We start from the raw sequence: 12,171 nt of genomic DNA, 5'->3' as shown, positions 1-12,171 counted from the left end.
CTCCAGATTGGAGTCTGCCGCTCTTAACCACTACACCAAAATGGCTCTCTGGGAATGAAGAAGTATTATATTCTGTAGAGTAGGTTCCACACAATACTAGATGTTCTGTGAACATAAGCATTCACCTCCTAGATTTTCCAGCGCAGACAACGTGTGAATCCTACCGACATCAGACGTTGTGTCCCACTGGCCTACAGAATAGCATTTGGATCCAAGTCGAGACCCGAGTAGCTTCCACCGTCCCAAGGTATCGTTGGAAGGCAACATGATACAACCGTTTTGCTGAAGCTATACAGATCTAGGTCTTGTCAGCACCAGGATCAGAGAACTCTTGGGAAGCCCAGGTATGTTAGCTTGAGCTCACAGATGGAAGAAAAACAAGATACACATAAAAGCATAAATAAGCTATGAGGCTGCCTCAGGCTCGTAATATTTACAAAACATGTGACGGTCACGCTGCACTCCACTGCTGCAAAGATTGCAGCTTTGTGAGACGGGACCCCTCTGCTTGAAGTACCACCTATCCCTTCACGAATGCTCGGGGCAGCTCCAGCTATCCCCACGGGGTCCTCTCTTTGTCCTGGTACCTCCTGCAGCCGGCTGATTTTTGTTTTGAGCTGTAGCTACCAATCTTCATGTTTATTATTGTGTTTTAAATTTTCAACTGTATTTATTGCATTGTTTGATGATGATCCCTGCCCGGAGCCCGCCTGTGGAATGGGCGGACTATAAAAATGGGAAAATTAACAAAATAAATAAATAAAGCACCATCAAGCCGCAGCTGATTTATGGCAACCCAGCAGAGTTCCAAGAAGGAGAAGAAGAGATTGGATTCACCCCCCCCCCCTCGTCCTTCACTCAGAGTCTCAGAGCGGCTTACAAACTCCTTTCCCTTCCCCTCTCCACAACAGACACCCTGTGAGGTAGGTGGGGCTGAGAGAGCTCTGAGAGAAACTGCTCTTTCAAGAACAGCTCTGACAGAATTTATGGCTTGCCCAACGTCATCCAGCAGGTGCAAGTGGAGGAGTCGGGAAACAAACCCGGTTCTCCCAGATTAGAGTCTGCACACTTAACCACTACACCGAAGAAGAAGAGGAGGAGGAGATTAGATTTATACCCCGCCCTTCACTCGGAGTCTCAGAGCGGCTTACAAACTCCTTTCCCTTCCCCGCCCCACAACAGACACCCTGTGAGCAATGCTCCCTCTAAGCTGTGGAGTCTTGTGAGCAAAAATTCTACTTTGTGAGCTACTGGCATTAAAGTTATGAGCAGGCGATTTGGCTGCTGCATACATTATTTTGCTCTGGAGCCATCCCTTCCTGAGCGAAGACAAAAAACGTGTGAGCCGGAGGCTAAAAAACTGTGAGCTAGCTCACACTAACTCAGCTTAGAGGGAACACTGCCTGTGAGGTCGGTGGGGCTGAGAGAGCTCTGACAGAAACGGCTCTTTTTCAAGAACACCTGTGCCAGAACTATGGCTTGCCCAAGGTCATCCAGCCAGGTGCAAGTGGAGGAGTGGGGAATCAAACCCGCTTCACCCAGATTAGCGTCCACACACTTAACCACTGCACCAAACTAGCAAGAGATGTTCAGAGGTGGTTCACCATCACCCGCCTCTGTTTAGCGACCCTGGATTCCCTCACTGGTCTCCCATCCAAGTACTAAGCAGCACTGACTGTGCTTAGCTTCCCAGATCTGAGGAGATTGGACTGGCCTGGGTGCCATTGTGCAATCTTGGGCTTTTACTGAGTTAGGCCATTCACTGCTATCAAGAAGGCACCTATCCATTAATACCTTTAGAAAGAGGAATTGTTGAAGACGCGTCTTAGAGGCGTTAAACATCAACAGAGACTGGTTCTTTTTTCCTCATCACGACATTTTTAATGGTATGGGGATTGTTTTTAGGAGGAGATTGGATTTATACCCCGCCCTTCACTTGGGAGTCTCAGAGCGGCTTACAAACTCCTTTCCCTTCCCCTCCCCACAACAGACACCCTGTGAGGTGGGTGGTGCTGAGAGAACTCTGACACAAACTGCTCTTTTTCAAGGACAGCTGTGCCAGAGCTTGTGACTGACCCAAGGTCACATCAGCAGGTGCAAGTGGAGGAGTGGGGAATCAAACCCGGTTCTCCCAGATTAGAGTCCGCACACTTAACCACTACACCAAACTGGCTTTAAGTGTCTCCCTGCAAGCCGTTTTGTTAGGGGAAAACTGGAATAAAAGTATTGCAAACGAATTAATAACATTCTCATGAACTGGAAAACAGCAGTATGGGGGAAAAAAACCCGTGATAAAAAGAACTTAAATTCTTCAGACTGTACAAGCTAGAATGCTGTCATGGTTAGAATATTGCAATCCAAAGGAATAACACAGAGACCCAAAACAGTCAAGTAGGAAAACAATATATACAGACCTGTGCTAGATGCCTACAGAACAATAAAGTGTGGGTCCACTTTACTTTGGCAGCAGTTTCAGCACGCTTGGAAATAAGAGGAGGAGACCTTGCCCAAATAGATTAACATAAAAGCAAATCAATGAAAGTGTCTACTTGAATGTAAGAGTGAATGTAAGATTCCTATATAGGATTTGTTCCTGAGGAAAGACCAGAGGTCTGAAACATTTAGATATCCGGAAAAAGTGTTGACTGAAAGAGAGACACAGACTTATTGAACTTTGAGCAGACTGCTTTTGTGAATTTGAATAAGGACAACGGACTGTTTGAGGGATATAGATTGAGAGAGACTTGAGCAGACTGCTATGTGAATTTCTATTGACCTTTGTATTTTGTCTGTGATGGAATATGTTGTTAGTCTTTATTACCAGACACTAAATACGTTATGGCTTTAATATAGTATCACTTGTTGTCGTATTGTTCTGTGGGCATCTAGCACACGTCTGTTTATAGTGTTTTCATACCTGACTGTGGTTAGAATATTGGACTGGAATCTGGGAGAACTATGTTCAGGTCTTGCCTTTCCCATGAAGCTTCCTAGGTGAACTTGGATCAGATAAAGGTTCCCTTGCTCGGAAGCCAGTCGAGTCCGGCTCTAGGGTTGCGGTGCGCATCTCCATTTCAAAGCCGAAGAGCCAGCACTGTCCGAAGATGTTTCCGTGGTCATGTGGCCGACATGACTAAACACCGAGGCACACGGAACGCTGTTACCTTCCACCCGAAGTGGTACCTATTTCTCTACTTGCAATTTCTTGCTTTCGAACTGCTAGGTTGGCAGGAGCTGGAACTAGAGATGGGAGCTCACTCCATCATGCGGCACCCGGGTCTCGAACTGCTGAACTACTGACCTTCCACAGCTTGCAGTTCAGCGTCTTAACCACTTGAGCCACCGCAGCTCCTCTGAAACATTTAGATATCCGGAAAAAGTGTTGACTGAAAGAGAGACACAGACTTATTGAACTTTGAGCAGACTGCTTTTGTGAATTTGAATAAGGACAACAGACTGAGGGATATAGATTGAGAGAGACTTGAGCAGACGGCTATGTGAATTTCTATTGACCTTTGTATTTTGTCTGTGATGGAATATGTTGTTAGTCTTTATTACCAGACACTAAATACGTTATGGCTTTAATATAGTATCACTTGTTGTCGTATTGTTCTGTAGGCATCTAGCACACGTCTGTTTATAGTGTTTTCATACCTGACTGTGGTTAGAATATTGGACTGGAATCTGGGAGAACTATGTTCAGGTCTTGCCTTTCCCATGAAGCTTCCTAGGTGAACTTGGATCAGATACTCTCTACCAAATTAACCTACCTACCAAAGTTGCTATAAGGAGAAAGGAGGAGGAGGGGGAGCCGAGTATGCAACACTCAGCTCCTTGGAGGGCAGCCGGAATATAAACATACCAGATAGACAGACTTCCCCCATCTCACGGGGATGTGTTCCAAAGTTCAGCGTTTGTCGCAGGACATGACAAGTGAGCAAGACTGGACACAAACCCGCGTAATGCTGCTGGAAATGGCAGATTTCCTACCGAGCTGGGTCAGCGTATCATTTGCAAAGGGAGAAGAGTGGCAAAGCCAGGACGGCGCTGAACAAGGGCATATTTGACAAATCGGCCCAATAAAGAGAAAGATGTCAAACCACAATAAAACAGTTTAGAGCTCTGGAAATGGGTACCTGTGGGAACCGGGGAAAGGAGAGATTTGACAGATTTTGTTTTCTTGGCTCCTGATCAGCAGGTTAATTATAGCAACTGTTCAGTCTGCTCAAAGTCCTCCCGATAAGAGGCCAGCTGCAGCTAACGTAGCTTGGCTTACCGAGTCTCCCCCTTTCTCTCCTTAGCCCCCTGATACTCGGGAAGATAGAAACGAAAATACTCGCTCACACACGAGAAAACACCGTTTTGCATACGACAACGCCAAGCTGTTGTCATGTTGCAAATGTAGGCCGGAAGAAAAACTGTCCATTTGTGTGAGCTCACAACAAGAGGCAAGACAACTTGGGGGGAAGGGGTAAAGAGAACTTGGAGAGAGAGAATGAGTCTATCATTCGCTGCGCCCCCTTTCCATGTTTACCCACCTCCACAGCTATAACTGTAGACAGCTACCGTTGACCTTTCGACCAGATTTTCATCGTGATGCCAGCTCACGGCCATCTTTCCCATTCCAAAATAAGGCTCCTCTTTCAAGAATGGCATTTGTTGGGGATCCATATAATTTAATAACGTCAGGTTGTAGGACGATTTCTCTTTCAAATCGCTACAGTCATTCTTTGGGACGCGAGGAGGGCTTTGATCTTGTAAAGCGGATCCCGTCGCGGTAATCGAAGGAGCATAATCCGGAGGCCTATCGGTGACAGCGCAGTCTTCAGTTTCTTTTGTCTCAGTCAACTTCTGCTCTTGCAAAGCCCGGGTCGTTTCTCTGTGCATGTAGTCATTAAGTTTGATTAATGCTTTACAAGCTTGGGATATTTCTGGATGGGAATAATTTATTTCATAACTTTCCACAGTCCAGGGGACAGTAAATAACCTCGTGTTCAAATATTTGTAAGTACATCCTGGGTTTCCAATTAAAATTCGAGACACTGGGGTAAAAAAATCTTTGCCTTTGATCCTTACAAGGTCCTGGAAGAAACAGCCGAATTTTCGCAAAGTCAAAAAAGCTTCTTGAACTCCCTCATGGATATCTTTAGGTATCTTCTCGGCACTTCTGAGGAGAAGTTTGGAATATTTTCTCTTCCACTAAAAAGCAACAACAACATTTATATATTTTTTTTAAAAAAAATACTAGATATATAGTTGGATATAGATATTCATTTAATGAAACAGATGAATACTGTACCTCATACCATTCACCCCTCCCCTAAAAAAAACACATATATAGCAAAAGGTAAAGGTTCCCTTGCTCAAAAGCCAGTCGAGTCCGACTTTAGGGCTGCGGTACTCATCTCCGTTTCAAAGCCGAAGAGCCAGCGCTGTCCGAAGACGTTTCCGTGGTCATGTAGCCGGCATGAGTAAACACCAAGGTGCACGGAATGCTGTGACCTTCCCACCGAAGTGGTACCTATTTATCTACTTGCAATTTCTTGCTTTCGAACTGCTAGGTTGGCAGGAGCTGGAACTAGAGACAGGAGCTCACTCCGTCATGCGGCACACTCGGGTCTTGAACTGCTGAACTACTGACCTTCCACAGCCTGCAGTTCAGTGTCTTAACCACTTGAGCCACCGCAGTTCCTACAACATATATAGTACACAGCATGAAATTAAGTAAACTCCAGAGGACAGCGGAAGACAGGAGGGCCTGGCATAATGTGGTCCATAGGGTCGCAGAGTCGGACTCAACTGTGTGGCTGAACAACAACAAACAGCATAGTATGCAGGCATTTTGATATTGCCTTGAAATTTATACACAATACCTATCTGTCTAGTGCATTCTAACCCATCCTTCCTCCAAGGACCTCAGGATGACATACGTGGATTTCCCTTCTCCCTTTAATCTTCACAACAACCCTGTGGGGTCTGAGAGAATAAAAGCGTGACTGGTCAGAGATAACCAAATGAGTTCCATGGAAGAGTCCCACCCAGGTATCCTATATCACAGTGTGACAGGGAAGCCACTACAACCGAGTTGCCTCTATTAGGTTAGATCAAGACGGGTAGCCGTGTTAGTCTGCCTGTAGAAACAGAAAAGAGCAAGAGTCCAGTAGCACCTTGGTCAAGGTCCCCTTGCTCGAAAGCCAGTCGAATCTGACTCTAGGGTTGCGGTGCTCATCTCCGTTTCAAAGCCGAAGAGCCAGCGCTGTCCGAAGATGTTTCCGTGGTCATGTGGCCGGCATGACTAAACACCAAGGCGCACGGAACGCTGTGACCTTCCCACCGAAGCGGTACCTATTTATCTACTTGCAATTTCTTGCTTTCGAACTGCTAGGTTGGCAGGAGCTGGAACGAGAGACGGGAGCTCGCTCCGTCATGCGGCACACTCGGGTCTCGAACTGCTGAACTACCGACCTTCCACAGCCTGCAGTCCAGCGTCTTAACCACTTGAGCCACCGCAGCTCCTTAGACTAACCTTAAAGACTAACAAAAATTATGGCCGGTCATGAACTTCCGTGAGTCACTGCTCACTTCCACGGATACCTTTCATGAGCAGTGACTCACAAAAGCTCCTACCCTAGCACGATTTTTGTGAGTCTTTAAAGTGCTACTGGACTCTTTCTCTTTTCTACTTTATTAGGCTGGAAAGTTGTCCACCTGTTAACTTGAGAACTTCTACCTTCTTTTTTCCCAATAGGGTTGTCAGGTCTCCTCGGCCACTACTAGAGGACAGGGCTAGAGGGTACCTAGCTGCAGGTCGGGAAACTCCTGGAGATTTGGGGGTGGAGCCTGGGGAGGACAGGGACCTCAGTGGGGTACCGTGCCATACAGTCCACCCTCCAAAGCAGCCATTTTCTCCAGGGGAACTGAACTCTGTAGTCTGGAGATGCACTGTAATTCTGGAGGATCCCCAGGCCCCAACTGGAGGCTGGCATCCCTGTTTTCCAACAGCCATCACTGGTTCATTTATGAAAACCCCATGGTACGCACACAAATATTCCAACTGCTTAACATCAACCTGTCATCAAATGCTGTTGGCTTTCGATTAGATTATGCTGGGCGGACCATTCAGCAATTTTGTCATCAATCAGATATTCCCAGCTGCATGTGCAGGAGGTGGAGGAGGAGGTGATTGGATTTATACCCCGCCCTTCACTACCCAAGGGAGCCTCAGAGCGGCTTACAAACTCCTTTCCCTTCCCCTCCCCACAACAGACACCCTGTGAGGTAGGTGGGGCTGAGAGAGCTCTTGACAGAAACTGCTCTTTTTCAAGGACAGCTCTTATCAGAACTACGGCTTGTCCAAGGCCATCCAGCCAGGTGCAAGTGGAGGAATGGGGAATCAAACCCAGTTCCCCCAGATTAGAGTCCGCGCACTGAACCACCACACCAAACTGTCACGTGGAAATATTTCCAGCTAAGGAAAGCATGCAGGGGGAAGAGTTAACCCGCTCGTTCTCAATCGCTACATACTCCTCCAGACCCCTCCCTTCTGTGTGGCTTTGGGAAGGGCAGAGGGGGGCTGAGATACTAATGTCCTGCAATCTAAACGTGTACCAGGCCTGCCCCAGTGACCGTGTCCACATGGATCTCCACCAAGGGGGGGGGGGGGTCAAAGACACCTTACGGCAGAGAAGGCCGGTTGTGGGAATGCGTCCCAAATAACAGGACGAACAAAAGAAGATGCCATAAAAAAAGGAAAAGGAAAACAAAACCGGCCAAAGAGAGAGCCTGCCATTCAACTGCCAAGAAGAAACGTGTCAGGCTTGTTCAAAGGCAGTAATATTTCACCGCCCTGTTAAAACTGGGAGCTAATGGGTTCCACATTTTAATGCCAGTCTAATGAGAGGCATGTTACCTTTTGGCTTGTGAACTAAAGATTACATGCTTTGAAAGTGTTTTATCAATATATCTTAAATGGTGTCTGCAGGGTTCCTGCTCTTAAAAAAAGAACCCTAATTTTTTTTTTTTTTGCCCCTTCAAACAAAACAAAACACACACAAAAAATCACACATCGGTATCTCAGAAGGAAAATCAGGAAATGGAAACACATTTCCAACACATCATCTGAGAATACTGTTCGGTTGTCTTTAATTCTCCAGCCAGTCATCCTTCTATGTCCTACATGAGGAAAGCATTAAGAGATCAGAAGAGAAAGAAAGGGGGTTGGTGGTAGGGCGAGCTAGTGGAACTCGTACTGGACACTTTTTCTGATTGAAAGACCCAAAAACTCGTGTATTTCTTGCTGCATCTCTGACAACCAATATGAAAGGTCACCTCGCTCCTCGAGCACATAAAAGCAACCCCGCGACTGGACACTTCCTCAGAGTGCACAAAACATTTCATGCTTAATTTTTAAACATGCCCATTATCCCCCACCCTCACGGACCGAATTCAGTGCGCTCTCGTCGACTTGGCAGCTCTGCGATATACTTTCAGCAACCGACAAATCACATCCACCATTTTGCGGAGCTAAGAGGACCTCGTCGCTGAAATGACAACAGCAAGCCACGGACCAAGTGAGGGAATCTCGAGAGAAGCAAGTTGGCACCCACGTTACAAGAGGATAACATTTCACTCAAGGATGTGGCTAGGGGGTAGAGCATCCGCTTGGCGTGCAGAAGTTCCCAGGTTCGATCCCCGGCATCTCCAGCTAAAAGGTCCAGGCAGTAGATGATGTGAAAGACCTCTGCCTGAGACCCTGGAGAACTGCTGACAGAGTAGGAGCTGTGGCTCGGTGGAAAAGCCACTGCTTGGCGTGCAGAAGTTCCCAGGTTCGATCCCCGGCATCTCCAGCTAAAAGGTCCAAGCAGGAGATGATGTGAATGACCTCTGCCTGTGACCCCGGAGAGCCATTGCCAGTCTGAATAGACAATACTCACTGAGGTTTTCAATACTTTTCATTCTCAGGTACTTCACTTTTTGCAAAATGCGTTCGAGTTTCTACGGGACAATATTTATTTATTTATTTACCTTAGGATGGCCGTGATGCATTACAAAATTTCTGTGCAATGGAGGCTGCAGCCATCGATCTACTGAGTATTATTTGCCCTGTTCTTCATCCAAACAGCTAAGTATCGCCTTCCCATTCCACCATGTTATCCTCATAACAACACTGTTAGGTTGGATCCATCTCTCTCACTCTCTCAACCTAGCCTGATACGCTAACAACTGCAACACACTGAAATTCTCACAATGGAGGGAAATAAGCAGTGGGGTACCACAGGGATTGGTATTGGGGGGGGGGGGGCTATTATTATTTTATTTATTCATAAATGACCTGGAACTAGGGGAAAGTAGTATAGCGATCAAGTTTGCAGATGGCACATTTGGGAAGATCCATTTTTACAGTCATTTGACCTCAAACTGTAACCAAAAAGTTGATATCTTTCCCACCTTATGATTTTAATAGACATATTTTTCTCATAGTTAAGTACACAGTTCTTATTTCTTTTTATTTTGGTTGTATGTCTAGGAGTTTTTATACGTTATGTTCTTCTACCCATTTATAAAACCTTGACCATGTGTCCTCAAATTCTTCTTTGTTATTTCCTCTCAAGATTGAAGTTAAATTGTCCATCTCTACAGCTTCCAATATTTTATTTATAACTTCTTCCTTTGAAGGAGTTTCACTTCTTCTCCCATGTTTAGACTATAATATTCTTGCCGCTGTCACAATATGTATAGTGAGATAAAAATCTTGCTTTTTATAGTTCTCTGGTAATCAATAAAAACAATTCTGGTGTATACGGCACAATAGTTTTTAACATTTTTTGCAAAATTTCATGTATCCAGCTCCAATATTTTTTAACTTTATCACATGTCCACCACATACGAAAAAATGAACCAACATTGCTTTTTACATTTCCAACAATCATTTGGTAGGTTAGGGTAAAATGTAGCTAATTTATCTGGGGTAATATACCATCTATAAAACATCTATGTAAGTCTGTTCAGTCTTTGTCTTATAGGTATGAAATAAAAATTTCAAATTGTTAAAAAAAAAGTTTGCAGATGGAAAAAATTATTCCGGACAGTTGACTGTGAAGAGTTCCAAAAGGACCTATGCAAACTGGGTGAGTAGGCGACAATGTGGCAAATGAAGATCAGTGTTGGTAAGTGTACGGTGATGCACATTGGGACGCCTGGGTTTTGACCACAAACAAGGTCAACAGAATAAGAAGCAAAAGGTGGGCGTGGCTGGATGACCACACTTCTGGTAACATGGGTGTGTGGCCTAATATGCTAATGAGCTGTGCTGTCAGGGCCGTGGCCTAATATGCTAATGAGTTTCTGCTGTTGGGTGTGGCCTATTATGCTAATGAGTTCCTGCTGGGCTTTTTCTACAAAAAGAGCCCTGATGTGTGTGGGGGCTGAACTTGCTGAGACTGAGAGGGGAAAAGATCTTGGGGGCATAGTGGATAGCTCAATGAAAATGTCAACCCAGCGCACTGCGGCAGTGAAAAAGGCAAACTCTATAGTACGGATGATTAGGAAAGGGACTGAGAATAAAATGGCCAATATTGTAAAGCCCTTGTATAGATCTATGTTGTGGCATCATTTGGAATACTGGTCACCGTCTTTCTAAAATGACATTGCGGAGCTGAAAAAGTACAGGGGAGGCCAGCCAAGATGACGAGGGGGTTGGAGCGCCTTCCCTATATGAGGAAAGGCTGAAGAGTCTGGCAATCTTCAGTTTAGAAGGGAGTAGACTGGGAGGGGGGGACATGACAGAGGTTTATAAAATTATGTACAGGCTGGAAAGAGCTCACAGAGAATTTTTTCTCCCTCTTCCAAAATACTAGAACTCATGGGCATCCAATGAGGCTGATGGGCAGTACGTTCAGGACGGACAAAAGGAACACACGGCGAACATCTGCCTTCCGTCCCTAACCGTTGCAAAGAGCTTTACACCGTTGTATTCTGCCACTAGGTCCCCAACTGGTGGTATTCCGAGTCCAACGGTTGTAATCACTTTACCCCCGTCTGATCGCTCTCCAACGTTGTAGAGCCACTACCGTTCGGAAGCCCGAGGCTTCCGATTTTCACCCACCTTTTTTTTTTAAGGTCGGCAATATGCGCTTGGGCGAAGCTTCGCCCCAGCGTTTGTTTTTTAAAAAAAAGAAAAGGTCCTTAGTTTAAGATTTTAGAGGACTCCGAGACCTCAGGGAGGCCAGTTTGGTCTTTAAACTTTAAAGGTAAGTCCTTACCTTTAAACTTTAAATGTAAGATGGGGTGTTTTGCGCATGCGTGAAGATCGCCATTCTGTGGATAGCTGCCTATACGCATGCTCAAAGTGAGGGTTTTTTTTTTTAAAGAAAAAACGCCGACGCCCGCTGCATGTGAACGGGCATACAGCGATGGGCTCCACAGACAGGAGGTAAGTTTATGCCGGCTGAAACGCCCCATCTGAACGCACCCAGAGAGTGATAAAAATGTGGAATTCGCTGCCAGAGGATGCAATGATGGCCACAGGAATAAACAACTTCAAAAGGGTATTAGATAGATTCATGGAGGATAAGTATCAATGGCTACTAGCCAAGGTTACTGAAGGGAACCTCCACATTCAGAGGCACTAAGCCTTTAAATTCCAGAGCCAGGAGGCAAAATTGAGGGAAAGCCTGAGCCTCTATGACGTTGTTGGCTGTCCACTGTGTGAGACAGGATGCTGGACTAGATGGACCATTGGTCTGATCCAGCAGGGCTCTTCTGGTGTTCTGATGTTCCCTTGACTCTCCCAACTAGCCAGACCCCCACTGCTTGCATTGCTGTGACACAGCTTTGATGACCCACCTTCTTCCCCACATTTTGCTTACTATTTGCATCTCGTGTTATCTATAAGGAACTCACAGCAACCTGGAGTCGCTCTGGGCTCACTGCTGTGGCACTCAACAGGATGTACACTGAGGATACTTCTGAATAGGTACAACTTGGTGTGGAGAGAGGCTCAGAAAAAGCATCTCCGTGTTCCCAAAGCGACCACACTTTCTGTAGTCCTAAAGGACACGGGGTATGGCTATCGAGAGCTATTTATATGAACATAGGCAGGGCTATTTTGGGGCGGGAACGCACAGGAACGGAGTTCCGGCTGGCTTCAGAGTTGGCCACGCCCACTACCGC

At 45.9% G+C, this 12,171-nt stretch overlaps 1 protein-coding gene across 1 annotated transcript in view; it reads right to left on the bottom strand.

Moving 5' to 3' along the window:
- FTO (fat mass and obesity associated) overlaps positions 1–12,171 on the bottom strand; it is a gene marked incomplete at its 3' end in the record, with an annotated part of 177,145 nt that overhangs the window by 79,296 nt on the left and 85,678 nt on the right. The window contains exon 4 of the mRNA XM_015422227.1: positions 4,539–5,199. Within this exon, the coding sequence (XP_015277713.1) occupies positions 4,539–5,199 (661 nt within the window). The remainder of the gene's footprint in view (positions 1–4,538; positions 5,200–12,171) is intronic.

Source organism: Gekko japonicus, unplaced genomic scaffold (genome assembly GCF_001447785.1).
Source record: "Gekko japonicus isolate JY-2015 unplaced genomic scaffold, Gekko_japonicus_V1.1 scaffold1051, whole genome shotgun sequence".
Taxonomy (NCBI): Eukaryota; Metazoa; Chordata; class Lepidosauria; order Squamata; family Gekkonidae; genus Gekko; species Gekko japonicus.
Note: the sequence above shows the minus strand (reverse complement) of the source record. Positions and strands in the feature narration are given on the sequence as shown.